Source organism: Passer domesticus, chromosome 5 (assembly GCF_036417665.1).
Source record: "Passer domesticus isolate bPasDom1 chromosome 5, bPasDom1.hap1, whole genome shotgun sequence".
In the NCBI taxonomy this organism is placed as follows: Eukaryota; Metazoa; Chordata; class Aves; order Passeriformes; family Passeridae; genus Passer; species Passer domesticus.
In genome coordinates this window covers 54,122,054-54,139,300 of record NC_087478.1, presented here as the reverse complement: position 1 = coordinate 54,139,300, position 17,247 = coordinate 54,122,054, and the positions used below count along the sequence as shown (strand labels likewise).

General features: G+C 50.9%; 1 protein-coding gene across 1 annotated transcript; it reads left to right on the top strand.

The window, feature by feature from the left end:
- The first annotated feature begins 2,433 nt into the window (after positions 1-2,433).
- LOC135301441 (inositol 1,4,5-trisphosphate receptor-interacting protein-like 1) lies at positions 2,434-4,564 on the top strand. Its single transcript, XM_064421596.1, has 3 exons — positions 2,434-2,495; positions 2,890-3,026; positions 3,138-4,564. Exons 1-3 carry the CDS (start codon positions 2,434-2,436, stop codon positions 4,562-4,564), a joined length of 1,626 nt encoding a protein of 541 aa, XP_064277666.1.
- The last annotated feature ends 12,683 nt before the right edge of the window (positions 4,565-17,247 follow it).

The window sequence follows — 17,247 nt, the reverse complement described above, 5'->3', positions numbered from 1 at the left end:
GCACTACAAAGGATTGCGTTCCGATCAAGGTTCTTGACTGTCTCTGGGAGAGAGACTCCACCATCCCTGGGCAGTGTTTGGGATCAGATAATGGATGGTGTTTCTCCTTGTTCTTGCATGGGAAAACTTTAGGTCAGCATTGTACCTGCAACTGTGTTGCAGCTGACCTGATATTTTGTATATATAAAGGTCTAGATTTTTAATTTGTATCTATATAGATATATATATCCCCTGTATTCATATTATATGCAAGAAAGCATATCAATTAGCATATGTAAGAGTAAGATATAATAAAAACCAATTATATCAACAATACCAATGATGTAACTCTTATATCGTGATGATATATGATTAGAAACAGTCAAATATGTAATTTTGTTTAGAGAATACAATATAGCCAATATTTAGTGCCACTCTAAGTTGTGATATGTATTCATGCTCTTAGCACATTGATAGCTGGAAAGATTTTCATAAAAGAGATACATATGTAAGACACATAACTATTACATCTTCTTTATTGCATAGAAGAATGGTTTTTGACGTAGCAGTAAAGCCATAGATGGTGTCTCTGACTGCTGGGGACACACCATGATGCTCTATAGTTAGTGCATTGACGAGTAGCAACCTGGAAACTGCTTTGCTCTTGATTCAATAAACTACAATATTCCAGAACGTGGATGGTGCAAGACTTTATTGATCTTAAGCAGACCTGTAAACATGGTAAAAGTCAAAAAGTTGTGAAGCTGGGCTTGTGAAGAGTCTCCTTGAAGTCAGCCAAATATGCAGTGCTGCACTGGTTCTAATGAGAAATCAAGCCCAGCTGCCCCCGGCCCCAGTGATCACAGAATCACAGAGGAGCTTGCCTTGGAGGGGTCCTTAGAAATGGTCTTGTTGCAACCCTGCTGCCAAGGGCAGGGACACCTTGCACTAGGCCAGCTTGCTCCAAGCCGTGTGCGGCCTGGCGTGGAACACGGCCAGCGATGGGGCAGCCACAGCTGCTGTGGGCAGCGCGGGCCAGGGCCTCAGCAGCCTGAGAGGCGAGAATTTCTTGCACATCTCCAGCCCAAGCCTGCCCGCTGTCAGTGGGAAGCCACTGGGCCTGGTGCTGTCCCAGCAGGCCCTTGTCCACAGCCCCTCTCAGGTCTCTGCTGGGCCTAGCGCAGGGACTGAAAGGCCGCAGGAAGGTGCCCCCGCAGAAGGCCTTGGAGAGCACTGGGGCCAGGAGTGCCACCATGAGGGCAGCAAGCAGGGCCTGCTGTGGCCGTCAGGAAAGGAGGGCAGAGGACGGGCGCTGAGGCCCTGCCAGCTGGAGCTGGGAGCTCTGGAGTGCGGCTGGCAGAGAGCCGTGGGAGATCCGTGCAGCGGCAAGGACACGGGCTTCTAGGTGCGTGAGAAAGCAGAGAAGAGCTGGAGAATGGGCACTGAAGGAGAAGGGTGTCTCCCTGTGTGCAAAAACCTTCACACCACCAGCCGTTGGATTCTGGAAAGACACAGAGGAGTCCTGTAATGTTACTGGAGTAGAGGGAGAGGCCAAGGGACATTTCCCATGGCGTGTCTGGAATTGTTGAGACTCAGGACAAGGGCGAAGCTTCCTTTTTTATCCTAATTCCCAGGTGCATCACCCTCTTTCTTCTCCCACTGCCTGCGGTATTCGGAAGGTACAGACTGCCCGAATTGCCGACTCTATGGCCCCCGCTAATATGCTCCCTCCGTTTTATATATATTTGTAACACTGCAGAAGGGACAGGAAGGGAAGGGTAGGCGCTGGGGTCACCATCAATGTAAGGGGGGGTTCCAGCTGTCTAGAGCTTACTGATGGTGCTGATGGGGTTGAGCATTTTTGGGTAGGAAGCAGGGGGAAGGCCAGCAGCACCAGCCTGTGACTCTTCAAAGGCGGTTCATCACTGCAGTCTTTGGAGCTGTGCCTGTTTCTGCACAGAAAGATCAATGTATCTGGAACTGGTGACCCAAAATGCATCTTTCTACTGCAGAACATCTTGTAATTGTGCTGGGGAACTCTTTCTGGAGCAGAAGACATGAGTGCTCTCCCAGAGGCCTGGTACACAAGTGGTTGTGGGGAAGCAAGAGGATGCTGTCATGCTCATCCTTCAGAAAAGCAGCAAGCCTGAAACCAACGTGCACCTTTTATAGACTCAGAGATTTAACTGAAGCTCAGTGCGGAGTCAAGCTTTAGACCCCATGATCCTCAAGGGTGCCTTCCACCCTGGATATCTGTGAGATTGCCAATGGAGGGCCGCTGATAAGAAAGACAAGAGAAAGACCAAGAGAAGTTCTTTGAAGAAGATTCACGGAAAGGCTGGCCCTGCCACCCCAGGGCCCCTCCAAGAGTCTGAGCTGGGGTGGGGACAAAGGGCGGGGCTGGGCTGGCTGTGGTGTACTGTGCCGTCCCTGACATCATTACGCCATGTCACAATGGGGGCAGCTACACAAGGCCCCAGCAAGGTAACGCTGGCCCTGTATTGCTTGGGCAAGCGGTGAGTGCACACGTGGGGCGGGGAGGCTGGGCTGGGGACAAGGGCTGGGGCAGAAATGCTGCACCCGGGGTTGGCTTTTCCCCCTGCATGCAGGGACAGCCCCTCATGGCAGAGCCTTGGGCAGGGCACCGTGCTGCTGCTGCTGCTGCTGCTGCTGCTGCTGCTGCTGCTGCTGCTGCTGCTGCTGCTGCTGCAGCTGCTGGAGCAGCGGAACAGGCCTGGCTTCTTGCCAGCTCTCTGGGGTCCTGTCCTTCCTGCTCCCAGATCCTTGGGATTCCCGTCCCTGCTGTCCCCAATGCCAGCTGCCTCCCTCACAGCCTCTCTCAAGGCCTTCTCTCTCCATCCTCTTGCAGACCATGGATACCTGGGTATTGTGGCTCTTGCTCTTGCAAAGTGTAGTCCAGTACCCACAGCCCGTGGGTGATGGCTTGGACAAGGCGACACGTCTGCGAATGGAGGTGCGTGCCAAGCTCCAGGAAGAGGAGAGGATTCGTCTGGAGCGGGAGGTGGAGCAGCTGGCCCTGAAGCAGGGTGTCTGGGCCTGGGGAGATCTGCTCTGCCCTGCCTGGCAGCACTGGCACGTCTGGGCTCTTGCTGGGCTCCTGCTCCTTCTCTTGGCACTGTGGTATATGTGGAGGAAAGGGAGCCTGAGGAGACAGGAGCATGAAGAAGGAAGTGATGATGTATATGAAGAGGAAGTGGAAAATGTGGATGCAAACGAAGAAGGTGTCGGAAACGAAGAAGAAGGAGACAACGACGTGGATGGGGAGGAAAACAACAATGATGATGGCAATGCACAGGAAGCCGACAATGCTGCTGCAAATGAAGAAGGTGCTGCTGCAAATGAAGAAGGTGCTGCTGCAAATGAAGTTGGCAATGAGGCTGCAAATGCAGCAAACATCAATGATGTTGGAAATGAAGCGGAAGAATACCGTGATCGTGCCGATAACTTTGGAAGAATCATAATGGAGCGCATACAGTGGCCTGAGCAGGACCTGGAAAAAGGATGCGCGTGGACAACAACCTTGATGAAGCATTTTGCATATTACTTTCGACGGGTCTTGTCCGACAGTTTCTATCCAGTGCTGCATGGAGCTATCGGGGTGGGCAGTGCCTTCGAAGGTTGGAGTCCCCGTGAGCAGGATGTTGTGTACCAGGTGCTCATACCCATGACACCTCCCCGAGGACACAGCTTCCACCTAGAGCTGGGCACTGCAGGGCAGAGGCGCTTGAGGAACTTCCACATCCGCGTGCAGCAGGAGTGCACCTGCACGAGGGAGCAGCAGGATGACAACACGCTATGCTTCCTGCACCACCCTGAGGAGGAGCTGAGGGGGTGTCAGGATCCCAGCCTCCTCGATACCCTGTGCACGGGCTGCTACCTGGATGTGCAGAAAACTGCTCGCTGGTTCTACCAGCTGGTGAAAGCAATCTGGCCGGCTTTGCCTCAGTCACACCAATGGCATTTAGTGCTGCTGCCCTCCAGACGCTCCTGCCGGTTCAAGGTGACCAATGGCACAGAAAGCTACCAGATTGAGATGCTGTTTGGGGTGCGGCAAGGCAACTCAGATGTCTTTGCAAGCAGTCAGCCTAGGCAAGCCCACACCTCAAGCACAATCTGGCCGGAGAGCTACGCCGTGGCCGAGATGAAGTTCTTCAGGTACATCGCCAGGCGGGCTCCCCCTGACAGCTTGCACCTGAAATGCCTGCAATTCTTCACTCGTCTTCAGCTGGGCTTAGGCTTCTCCACCTACACCATGAAGACCATCGTCATGCACATCCTGAGCGTCTTACCCGTGTCACAGTGGCGCAGGAGACATTTTGTGAGGCGGCTGATGGATATCAGCGAGAGTCTGCGCACGTGTGTGGAAGTGAGACGCCTCAATCACTTCATTGTGGGCAACCAGAGGCTTCCTGAGGGGATCCATTTGCCCCCAGAGGTCCTAATGGCCGGGTCGTGCAATCTCTTCCATGACCTGGTGATGGATCCGGTTGCCCACTCCCAGGCCATGAGCCAGTACGTGGATCTGCACCAGTGGTTCAAACGGATCCTTAAAAATGAACAGTGAAGGAGCTGCTCCTGCACAGAGCTGTGCTTGTGAGGCTCACACGTGGTGGCAGAGAACAGCTCTCAGTAAACGGGAAAAGAGGCTACGATGTGGGCTACAGAGGGGGAAGGGAAAACGCTGCGTAGCAGCACTATGCCCTCAACAGCAGCAGTGTCGTCTCATCATTTCTCCCCAGCACTGCATCCAGTGATGACCAGGCTGGCTACAAAGATCAAGGACCACGCAAGAGGAAAATGCTGTTATTTTCCCACCTCTTTCTTTGAGTCCATTTTGCCTCTGAGAGCTTCACCTTGTGCAAAGATGCTGATCTCAGAATGCCAGATGAGGGAATGTTTGAAAGGACCACTGGTGGTATCAACTGATCCAGGGCTGCTCCAGCCAGGTCTTCCCGCCGTGCACTACAAAGGATTGCGTTCCGATCAAGGTTCTTGACTGTCTCTGGGAGAGAGACTCCACCATCCCTGGGCAGTGTTTGGGATCAGATAATGGACGCTGTTTCTCCTTGTTCTCGCATGGGAAAACATTAGGTCAACGTTGTACCTGCAACTGTGTTGCAGCTGACCTGATATTTTGTATATATAAAGGTCTAGATTTTTAGTTTGTGTATATATAGATATATATATATATATATATATATATATCCCCTCTATTCATATTATATTCAAGAAAGCGTAACAATTACCATATGTAAGAGTAAAATATAATAAAATCAAATAATATCAACAATACTGATTATGTAACTCTTATATCGTGATGAGATTAGAAACAGTCAAATATGTAATTTTGTTTAGAGAATACAATATAGCCAATATTTAGTGCCACTCTAAGTTGTGATATGTATTCATGCTCTTAGCACATTGATAGCTGGAAAGATTTTCATAAAAGAGATACATATGTAAGACACATAACTATTACATCTTCTTTATTGCATAGAAGAATGGTTTTTGACGTAGCAGTAAAGCCATAGATGGTGTCTCTGACTGCTGGGGACACACCATGATGCTCTATAGTTAGTGCATTGACGAGTAGCAACCTGGAAACTGCTTTGCTCTTGATTCAATAAACTACAATATTCCAGAACGTGGATGGTGCAAGACTTTATTGATCTTAAGCAGACCTGTAAACATGGTAAAAGTCAAAAAGTTGTGAAGCTGGGCTTGTGAAGAGTCTCCTTGAAGTCAGCCAAATATGCAGTGCTGCACTGGTTCTAATGAGAACCAAGAAATCAAGCCCAGCTGCCCCCGGCCCCAGTGATCACAGAATCACAGAGGAGCTTGCCTTGGAGGGGTCCTTAGAAATGGTCTTGTTGCAACCCTGCTGCCAAGGGCAGGGACACCTTGCACTAGGCCAGCTTGCTCCAAGCCGTGTGCGGCCTGGCGTGGAACACGGCCAGCGATGGGGCAGCCACAGCTGCTGTGGGCAGCGCGGGCCAGGGCCTCAGCAGCCTGAGAGGCGAGAATTTCTTGCACATCTCCAGCCCAAGCCTGCCCGCTGTCAGTGGGAAGCCACTGGGCCTGGTGCTGTCCCAGCAGGCCCTTGTCCACAGCCCCTCTCAGGTCTCTGCTGGGCCTAGCGCAGGGACTGAAAGGCCGCAGGAAGGTGCCCCCGCAGAAGGCCTTGGAGAGCACTGGGGCCAGGAGTGCCACCATGAGGGCAGCAAGCAGGGCCTGCTGTGGCCGTCAGGAAAGGAGGGCAGAGGACGGGCGCTGAGGCCCTGCCAGCTGGAGCTGGGAGCTCTGGAGTGCGGCTGGCAGAGAGCCGTGGGAGATCCGTGCAGCAGTAAGGACACGGGCTTCTAGGTGCGTGAGAAAGCAGAGAAGAGCTGGAGAATGGGCACTGAAGGAGAAGGGTGTCTCCCTGTGTGCAAAAACCTTCACACCACCAGCCGTTGGATCCAGGAAAGACACAGAGGAGTCCTGTAATGTTATTGGAGTAGAGGGAGAGGCCAAGGGACATTTCCCATGGCGTGTCTGGAATTGTTGAGACTCAGGACAAGGGCGAAGCTTCCTTTTTTATCCTAATTCCCAGGTGCATCACCCTCTTTCTTCTCCCACTGCCTGCGGTATTCGGAAGGAACAGACTGCCCGAATTGCCGACTCTATGGCCCCCTCTAATATTCTCCCTCCGTTTTATATATATTTGTAACACTGCAGAAGGGACAGGAAGGGAAGGGTAGGCGCTGGGGTCACCATCAATGTAAGGGGGTGTTCCAGCTGTCTAGAGCTTACTGATGGTGCTGATGGGGTTGAGCATTTTTGGGTAGGAAGCAGGGGGAAGGCCAGCAGCACCAGCCTGTGACTCTTCAAAGGCGGTTCATCACTGCAGTCTTTGGAGCTGTGCCTGTTTCTGCACAGAAAGATCAATGTATCTGGAACTGGTGACCCAAAATGCATCTTTCTACTGCAGAACATCTTGTAATTGTGCTGGGGAACTCAGAATGCCAGATGAGGGAATGTTTGAAAGGACCACTGGTGGTATCAATTGATCCAGGGCTGCTCCAGCCAGGTCTTCCCGCCGTGCACTACAAAGGATTGCGTTCCGATCAAGGTTCTTGACTGTCTCTGGGAGAGAGACTCCACCATCCCTGGGCAGTGTTTGGGATCAGATAATGGATGGTGTTTCTCCTTGTTCTTGCATGGGAAAACTTTAGGTCAGCATTGTACCTGCAACTGTGTTGCAGCTGACCTGATATTTTGTATATATAAAGGTCTAGATTTTTAATTTGTATCTATATAGATATATATATCCCCTGTATTCATATTATATGCAAGAAAGCATATCAATTAGCATATGTAAGAGTAAGATATAATAAAAACCAATTATATCAACAATACCAATGATGTAACTCTTATATCGTGATGATATATGATTAGAAACAGTCAAATATGTAATTTTGTTTAGAGAATACAATATAGCCAATATTTAGTGCCACTCTAAGTTGTGATATGTATTCATGCTCTTAGCACATTGATAGCTGGAAAGATTTTCATAAAAGAGATACATATGTAAGACACATAACTATTACATCTTCTTTATTGCATAGAAGAATGGTTTTTGACGTAGCAGTAAAGCCATAGATGGTGTCTCTGACTGCTGGGGACACACCATGATGCTCTATAGTTAGTGCATTGACGAGTAGCAACCTGGAAACTGCTTTGCTCTTGATTCAATAAACTACAATATTCCAGAACGTGGATGGTGCAAGACTTTATTGATCTTAAGCAGACCTGTAAACATGGTAAAAGTCAAAAAGTTGTGAAGCTGGGCTTGTGAAGAGTCTCCTTGAAGTCAGCCAAATATGCAGTGCTGCACTGGTTCTAATGAGAACCAAGAAATCAAGCCCAGCTGCCCCCGGCCCCAGTGATCACAGAATCACAGAGGAGCTTGCCTTGGAGGGGTCCTTAGAAATGGTCTTGTTGCAACCCTGCTGCCAAGGGCAGGGACACCTTGCACTAGGCCAGCTTGCTCCAAGCCGTGTGCGGCCTGGCGTGGAACACGGCCAGCGATGGGGCAGCCACAGCTGCTGTGGGCAGCGCGGGCCAGGGCCTCAGCAGCCTGAGAGGCGAGAATTTCTTGCACATCTCCAGCCCAAGCCTGCCCGCTGTCAGTGGGAAGCCACTGGGCCTGGTGCTGTCCCAGCAGGCCCTTGTCCACAGCCCCTCTCAGGTCTCTGCTGGGCCTAGCGCAGGGACTGAAAGGCCGCAGGAAGGTGCCCCCGCAGAAGGCCTTGGAGAGCACTGGGGCCAGGAGTGCCACCATGAGGGCAGCAAGCAGGGCCTGCTGTGGCCGTCAGGAAAGGAGGGCAGAGGACGGGCGCTGAGGCCCTGCCAGCTGGAGCTGGGAGCTCTGGAGTGCGGCTGGCAGAGAGCCGTGGGAGATCCGTGCAGCAGTAAGGACACGGGCTTCTAGGTGCGTGAGAAAGCAGAGAAGAGCTGGAGAATGGGCACTGAAGGAGAAGGGTGTCTCCCTGTGTGCAAAAACCTTCACACCACCAGCGGTTGGATCCAGGAAAGACACAGAGGAGTCCTGTAATGTTATTGGAGTAGAGGGAGAGGCCAAGGGACATTTCCCATGGCGTGTCTGGAATTGTTGAGACTCAGGACAAGGGCGAAGCTTCCTTTTTTATCCTAATTCCCAGGTGCATCACCCTCTTTCTTCTCCCACTGCCTGCGGTATTCGGAAGGAACAGACTGCCCGAATTGCCGACTCTATGGCCCCCTCTAATATTCTCCCTCCGTTTTATATATATTTGTAACACTGCAGAAGGGACAGGAAGGGAAGGGTAGGCGCTGGGGTCACCATCAATGTAAGGGGGTGTTCCAGCTGTCTAGAGCTTACTGATGGTGCTGATGGGGTTGAGCATTTTTGGGTAGGAAGCAGGGGGAAGGCCAGCAGCACCAGCCTGTGACTCTTCAAAGGCGGTTCATCACTGCAGTCTTTGGAGCTGTGCCTGTTTCTGCACAGAAAGATCAATGTATCTGGAACTGGTGACCCAAAATGCATCTTTCTACTGCAGAACATCTTGTAATTGTGCTGGGGAACTCAGAATGCCAGATGAGGGAATGTTTGAAAGGACCACTGGTGGTATCAATTGATCCAGGGCTGCTCCAGCCAGGTCTTCCCGCCGTGCACTACAAAGGATTGCGTTCCGATCAAGGTTCTTGACTGTCTCTGGGAGAGAGACTCCACCATCCCTGGGCAGTGTTTGGGATCAGATAATGGATGGTGTTTCTCCTTGTTCTTGCATGGGAAAACTTTAGGTCAGCATTGTACCTGCAACTGTGTTGCAGCTGACCTGATATTTTGTATATATAAAGGTCTAGATTTTTAATTTGTATCTATATAGATATATATATCCCCTGTATTCATATTATATGCAAGAAAGCATATCAATTAGCATATGTAAGAGTAAGATATAATAAAAACCAATTATATCAACAATACCAATGATGTAACTCTTATATCGTGATGATATATGATTAGAAACAGTCAAATATGTAATTTTGTTTAGAGAATACAATATAGCCAATATTTAGTGCCACTCTAAGTTGTGATATGTATTCATGCTCTTAGCACATTGATAGCTGGAAAGATTTTCATAAAAGAGATACATATGTAAGACACATAACTATTACATCTTCTTTATTGCATAGAAGAATGGTTTTTGACGTAGCAGTAAAGCCATAGATGGTGTCTCTGACTGCTGGGGACACACCATGATGCTCTATAGTTAGTGCATTGACGAGTAGCAACCTGGAAACTGCTTTGCTCTTGATTCAATAAACTACAATATTCCAGAACGTGGATGGTGCAAGACTTTATTGATCTTAAGCAGACCTGTAAACATGGTAAAAGTCAAAAAGTTGTGAAGCTGGGCTTGTGAAGAGTCTCCTTGAAGTCAGCCAAATATGCAGTGCTGCACTGGTTCTAATGAGAAATCAAGCCCAGCTGCCCCCGGCCCCAGTGATCACAGAATCACAGAGGAGCTTGCCTTGGAGGGGTCCTTAGAAATGGTCTTGTTGCAACCCTGCTGCCAAGGGCAGGGACACCTTGCACTAGGCCAGCTTGCTCCAAGCCGTGTGCGGCCTGGCGTGGAACACGGCCAGCGATGGGGCAGCCACAGCTGCTGTGGGCAGCGCGGGCCAGGGCCTCAGCAGCCTGAGAGGCGAGAATTTCTTGCACATCTCCAGCCCAAGCCTGCCCGCTGTCAGTGGGAAGCCACTGGGCCTGGTGCTGTCCCAGCAGGCCCTTGTCCACAGCCCCTCTCAGGTCTCTGCTGGGCCTAGCGCAGGGACTGAAAGGCCGCAGGAAGGTGCCCCCGCAGAAGGCCTTGGAGAGCACTGGGGCCAGGAGTGCCACCATGAGGGCAGCAAGCAGGGCCTGCTGTGGCCGTCAGGAAAGGAGGGCAGAGGACGGGCGCTGAGGCCCTGCCAGCTGGAGCTGGGAGCTCTGGAGTGCGGCTGGCAGAGAGCCGTGGGAGATCCGTGCAGCGGCAAGGACACGGGCTTCTAGGTGCGTGAGAAAGCAGAGAAGAGCTGGAGAATGGGCACTGAAGGAGAAGGGTGTCTCCCTGTGTGCAAAAACCTTCACACCACCAGCCGTTGGATTCTGGAAAGACACAGAGGAGTCCTGTAATGTTACTGGAGTAGAGGGAGAGGCCAAGGGACATTTCCCATGGCGTGTCTGGAATTGTTGAGACTCAGGACAAGGGCGAAGCTTCCTTTTTTATCCTAATTCCCAGGTGCATCACCCTCTTTCTTCTCCCACTGCCTGCGGTATTCGGAAGGTACAGACTGCCCGAATTGCCGACTCTATGGCCCCCGCTAATATGCTCCCTCCGTTTTATATATATTTGTAACACTGCAGAAGGGACAGGAAGGGAAGGGTAGGCGCTGGGGTCACCATCAATGTAAGGGGGGGTTCCAGCTGTCTAGAGCTTACTGATGGTGCTGATGGGGTTGAGCATTTTTGGGTAGGAAGCAGGGGGAAGGCCAGCAGCACCAGCCTGTGACTCTTCAAAGGCGGTTCATCACTGCAGTCTTTGGAGCTGTGCCTGTTTCTGCACAGAAAGATCAATGTATCTGGAACTGGTGACCCAAAATGCATCTTTCTACTGCAGAACATCTTGTAATTGTGCTGGGGAACTCTTTCTGGAGCAGAAGACATGAGTGCTCTCCCAGAGGCCTGGTACACAAGTGGTTGTGGGGAAGCAAGAGGATGCTGTCATGCTCATCCTTCAGAAAAGCAGCAAGCCTGAAACCAACGTGCACCTTTTATAGACTCAGAGATTTAACTGAAGCTCAGTGCGGAGTCAAGCTTTAGACCCCATGATCCTCAAGGGTGCCTTCCACCCTGGATATCTGTGAGATTGCCAATGGAGGGCCGCTGATAAGAAAGACAAGAGAAAGACCAAGAGAAGTTCTTTGAAGAAGATTCACGGAAAGGCTGGCCCTGCCACCCCAGGGCCCCTCCAAGAGTCTGAGCTGGGGTGGGGACAAAGGGCGGGGCTGGGCTGGCTGTGGTGTACTGTGCCGTCCCTGACATCATTACGCCATGTCACAATGGGGGCAGCTACACAAGGCCCCAGCAAGGTAACGCTGGCCCTGTATTGCTTGGGCAAGCGGTGAGTGCACACGTGGGGCGGGGAGGCTGGGCTGGGGACAAGGGCTGGGGCAGAAATGCTGCACCCGGGGTTGGCTTTTCCCCCTGCATGCAGGGACAGCCCCTCATGGCAGAGCCTTGGGCAGGGCACCGTGCTGCTGCTGCTGCTGCTGCTGCTGCTGCTGCTGCTGCTGCTGCTGCTGCTGCAGCTGCTGGAGCAGCGGAACAGGCCTGGCTTCTTGCCAGCTCTCTGGGGTCCTGTCCTTCCTGCTCCCAGATCCTTGGGATTCCCGTCCCTGCTGTCCCCAATGCCAGCTGCCTCCCTCACAGCCTCTCTCAAGGCCTTCTCTCTCCATCCTCTTGCAGACCATGGATACCTGGGTATTGTGGCTCTTGCTCTTGCAAAGTGTAGTCCAGTACCCACAGCCCGTGGGTGATGGCTTGGACAAGGCGACACGTCTGCGAATGGAGGTGCGTGCCAAGCTCCAGGAAGAGGAGAGGATTCGTCTGGAGCGGGAGGTGGAGCAGCTGGCCCTGAAGCAGGGTGTCTGGGCCTGGGGAGATCTGCTCTGCCCTGCCTGGCAGCACTGGCACGTCTGGGCTCTTGCTGGGCTCCTGCTCCTTCTCTTGGCACTGTGGTATATGTGGAGGAAAGGGAGCCTGAGGAGACAGGAGCATGAAGAAGGAAGTGATGATGTATATGAAGAGGAAGTGGAAAATGTGGATGCAAACGAAGAAGGTGTCGGAAACGAAGAAGAAGGAGACAACGACGTGGATGGGGAGGAAAACAACAATGATGATGGCAATGCACAGGAAGCCGACAATGCTGCTGCAAATGAAGAAGGTGCTGCTGCAAATGAAGAAGGTGCTGCTGCAAATGAAGTTGGCAATGAGGCTGCAAATGCAGCAAACATCAATGATGTTGGAAATGAAGCGGAAGAATACCGTGATCGTGCCGATAACTTTGGAAGAATCATAATGGAGCGCATACAGTGGCCTGAGCAGGACCTGGAAAAAGGATGCGCGTGGACAACAACCTTGATGAAGCATTTTGCATATTACTTTCGACGGGTCTTGTCCGACAGTTTCTATCCAGTGCTGCATGGAGCTATCGGGGTGGGCAGTGCCTTCGAAGGTTGGAGTCCCCGTGAGCAGGATGTTGTGTACCAGGTGCTCATACCCATGACACCTCCCCGAGGACACAGCTTCCACCTAGAGCTGGGCACTGCAGGGCAGAGGCGCTTGAGGAACTTCCACATCCGCGTGCAGCAGGAGTGCACCTGCACGAGGGAGCAGCAGGATGACAACACGCTATGCTTCCTGCACCACCCTGAGGAGGAGCTGAGGGGGTGTCAGGATCCCAGCCTCCTCGATACCCTGTGCACGGGCTGCTACCTGGATGTGCAGAAAACTGCTCGCTGGTTCTACCAGCTGGTGAAAGCAATCTGGCCGGCTTTGCCTCAGTCACACCAATGGCATTTAGTGCTGCTGCCCTCCAGATGCTCCTGCCGGTTCAAGGTGACCAATGGCACAGAAAGCTACCAGATTGAGATGCTGTTTGGGGTGCGGCAAGGCAACTCAGATGTCTTTGCAAGCAGTCAGCCTAGGCAAGCCCACACCTCAAGCACAATCTGGCCGGAGAGCTACGCCGTGGCCGAGATGAAGTTCTTCAGGTACATCGCCAGGCGGGCTCCCCCTGACAGCTTGCACCTGAAATGCCTGCAATTCTTCACTCGTCTTCAGCTGGGCTTAGGCTTCTCCACCTACACCATGAAGACCATCGTCATGCACATCCTGAGCGTCTTACCCGTGTCACAGTGGCGCAGGAGACATTTTGTGAGGCGGCTGATGGATATCAGCGAGAGTCTGCGCACGTGTGTGGAAGTGAGACGCCTCAATCACTTCATTGTGGGCAACCAGAGGCTTCCTGAGGGGATCCATTTGCCCCCAGAGGTCCTAATGGCCGGGTCGTGCAATCTCTTCCATGACCTGGTGATGGATCCGGTTGCCCACTCCCAGGCCATGAGCCAGTACGTGGATCTGCACCAGTGGTTCAAACGGATCCTTAAAAATGAACAGTGAAGGAGCTGCTCCTGCACAGAGCTGTGCTTGTGAGGCTCACACGTGGTGGCAGAGAACAGCTCTCAGTAAACGGGAAAAGAGGCTACGATGTGGGCTACAGAGGGGGAAGGGAAAACGCTGCGTAGCAGCACTATGCCCTCAACAGCAGCAGTGTCGTCTCATCATTTCTCCCCAGCACTGCATCCAGTGATGACCAGGCTGGCTACAAAGATCAAGGACCACGCAAGAGGAAAATGCTGTTATTTTCCCACCTCTTTCTTTGAGTCCATTTTGCCTCTGAGAGCTTCACCTTGTGCAAAGATGCTGATCTCAGAATGCCAGATGAGGGAATGTTTGAAAGGACCACTGGTGGTATCAACTGATCCAGGGCTGCTCCAGCCAGGTCTTCCCGCCGTGCACTACAAAGGATTGCGTTCCGATCAAGGTTCTTGACTGTCTCTGGGAGAGAGACTCCACCATCCCTGGGCAGTGTTTGGGATCAGATAATGGACGCTGTTTCTCCTTGTTCTCGCATGGGAAAACATTAGGTCAACGTTGTACCTGCAACTGTGTTGCAGCTGACCTGATATTTTGTATATATAAAGGTCTAGATTTTTAGTTTGTGTATATATAGATATATATATATATATATATATATATCCCCTCTATTCATATTATATTCAAGAAAGCGTAACAATTACCATATGTAAGAGTAAAATATAATAAAATCAAATAATATCAACAATACTGATTATGTAACTCTTATATCGTGATGAGATTAGAAACAGTCAAATATGTAATTTTGTTTAGAGAATACAATATAGCCAATATTTAGTGCCACTCTAAGTTGTGATATGTATTCATGCTCTTAGCACATTGATAGCTGGAAAGATTTTCATAAAAGAGATACATATGTAAGACACATAACTATTACATCTTCTTTATTGCATAGAAGAATGGTTTTTGACGTAGCAGTAAAGCCATAGATGGTGTCTCTGACTGCTGGGGACACACCATGATGCTCTATAGTTAGTGCATTGACGAGTAGCAACCTGGAAACTGCTTTGCTCTTGATTCAATAAACTACAATATTCCAGAACGTGGATGGTGCAAGACTTTATTGATCTTAAGCAGACCTGTAAACATGGTAAAAGTCAAAAAGTTGTGAAGCTGGGCTTGTGAAGAGTCTCCTTGAAGTCAGCCAAATATGCAGTGCTGCACTGGTTCTAATGAGAACCAAGAAATCAAGCCCAGCTGCCCCCGGCCCCAGTGATCACAGAATCACAGAGGAGCTTGCCTTGGAGGGGTCCTTAGAAATGGTCTTGTTGCAACCCTGCTGCCAAGGGCAGGGACACCTTGCACTAGGCCAGCTTGCTCCAAGCCGTGTGCGGCCTGGCGTGGAACACGGCCAGCGATGGGGCAGCCACAGCTGCTGTGGGCAGCGCGGGCCAGGGCCTCAGCAGCCTGAGAGGCAAGAATTTCTTGCACATCTCCAGCCCAAGCCTGCCCGCTGTCAGTGGGAAGCCACTGGGCCTGGTGCTGTCCCAGCAGGCCCTTGTCCACAGCCCCTCTCAGGTCTCTGCTGGGCCTAGCGCAGGGACTGAAAGGCCGCAGGAAGGTGCCCCCGCAGAAGGCCTTGGAGAGCACTGGGGCCAGGAGTGCCACCATGAGGGCAGCAAGCAGGGCCTGCTGTGGCCGTCAGGAAAGGAGGGCAGAGGACGGGCGCTGAGGCCCTGCCAGCTGGAGCTGGGAGCTCTGGAGTGCGGCTGGCAGAGAGCCGTGGGAGATCTGTGCAGCAGCAAGGACACGGGCTTCTAGGTGCGTGAGAAAGCAGAGAAGAGCTGGAGAATGGGCACTGAAGGAGAAGGGTGTCTCCCTGTGTGCAAAAACCTTCACACCACCAGCGGTTGGATCCAGGAAAGACACAGAGGAGTCCTGTAATGTTATTGGAGTAGAGGGAGAGGCCAAGGGACATTTCCCATGGCGTGTCTGGAATTGTTGAGACTCAGGACAAGGGCGAAGCTTCCTTTTTTATCCTAATTCCCAGGTGCATCACCCTCTTTCTTCTCCCACTGCCTGCGGTATTCGGAAGGAACAGACTGCCCGAATTGCCGACTCTATGGCCCCCTCTAATATTCTCCCTCCGTTTTATATATATTTGTAACACTGCAGAAGGGACAGGAAGGGAAGGGTAGGCGCTGGGGTCACCATCAATGTAAGGGGGTGTTCCAGCTGTCTAGAGCTTACTGATGGTGCTGATGGGGTTGAGCATTTTTGGGTAGGAAGCAGGGGGAAGGCCAGCAGCACCAGCCTGTGACTCTTCAAAGGCGGTTCATCACTGCAGTCTTTGGAGCTGTGCCTGTTTCTGCACAGAAAGATCAATGTATCTGGAACTGGTGACCCAAAATGCATCTTTCTACTGCAGAACATCTTGTAATTGTGCTGGGGAACTCAGAATGCCAGATGAGGGAATGTTTGAAAGGACCACTGGTGGTATCAATTGATCCAGGGCTGCTCCAGCCAGGTCTTCCCGCCGTGCACTACAAAGGATTGCGTTCCGATCAAGGTTCTTGACTGTCTCTGGGAGAGAGACTCCACCATCCCTGGGCAGTGTTTGGGATCAGATAATGGATGGTGTTTCTCCTTGTTCTTGCATGGGAAAACTTTAGGTCAGCATTGTACCTGCAACTGTGTTGCAGCTGACCTGATATTTTGTATATATAAAGGTCTAGATTTTTAATTTGTATCTATATAGATATATATATCCCCTGTATTCATATTATATGCAAGAAAGCATATCAATTAGCATATGTAAGAGTAAGATATAATAAAAACCAATTATATCAACAATACCAATGATGTAACTCTTATATCGTGATGATATATGATTAGAAACAGTCAAATATGTAATTTTGTTTAGAGAATACAATATAGCCAATATTTAGTGCCACTCTAAGTTGTGATATGTATTCATGCTCTTAGCACATTGATAGCTGGAAAGATTTTCATAAAAGAGATACATATGTAAGACACATAACTATTACATCTTCTTTATTGCATAGAAGAATGGTTTTTGACGTAGCAGTAAAGCCATAGATGGTGTCTCTGACTGCTGGGGACACACCATGATGCTCTATAGTTAGTGCATTGACGAGTAGCAACCTGGAAACTGCTTTGCTCTTGATTCAATAAACTACAATATTCCAGAACGTGGATGGTGCAAGACTTTATTGATCTTAAGCAGACCTGTAAACATGGTAAAAGTCAAAAAGTTGTGAAGCTGGGCTTGTGAAGAGTCTCCTTGAAGTCAGCCAAATATGCAGTGCTGCACTGGTTCTAATGAGAAATCAAGCCCAGCTGCCCCCGGCCCCAGTGATCACAGAATCACAGAGGAGCTTGCCTTGGAGGGGTCCTTAGAAATGGTCTTGTTGCAACCCTGCTGCCAAGGGCAGGGACACCTTGCACTAGGCCAGCTTGCTCCAAGCCGTGTGCGGCCTGGCGTGGAACACGGCCAGCGATGG

What these genes read in the sequence shown, in the direction of transcription:
- LOC135301441 (XM_064421596.1), top strand. Translation starts at nt 2,434, where the DNA reads ATGGGGGCAGCTACACAAGGCCCCAGCAAGGTAACGCTGGCCCTGTAT. An exon ending in CTGTATTGCTTGGGCAAGCG is followed by an intron (nt 2,496 to 2,889) that starts GTGAGTGCACAC and finishes GCTCTTGCAAAG; the next exon opens with TGTAGTCCAGTACCCACAGC. An exon ending in GCAGCTGGCCCTGAAGCAGG is followed by an intron (nt 3,027 to 3,137) that starts GTGTCTGGGCCT and finishes TGTGGAGGAAAG; the next exon opens with GGAGCCTGAGGAGACAGGAG.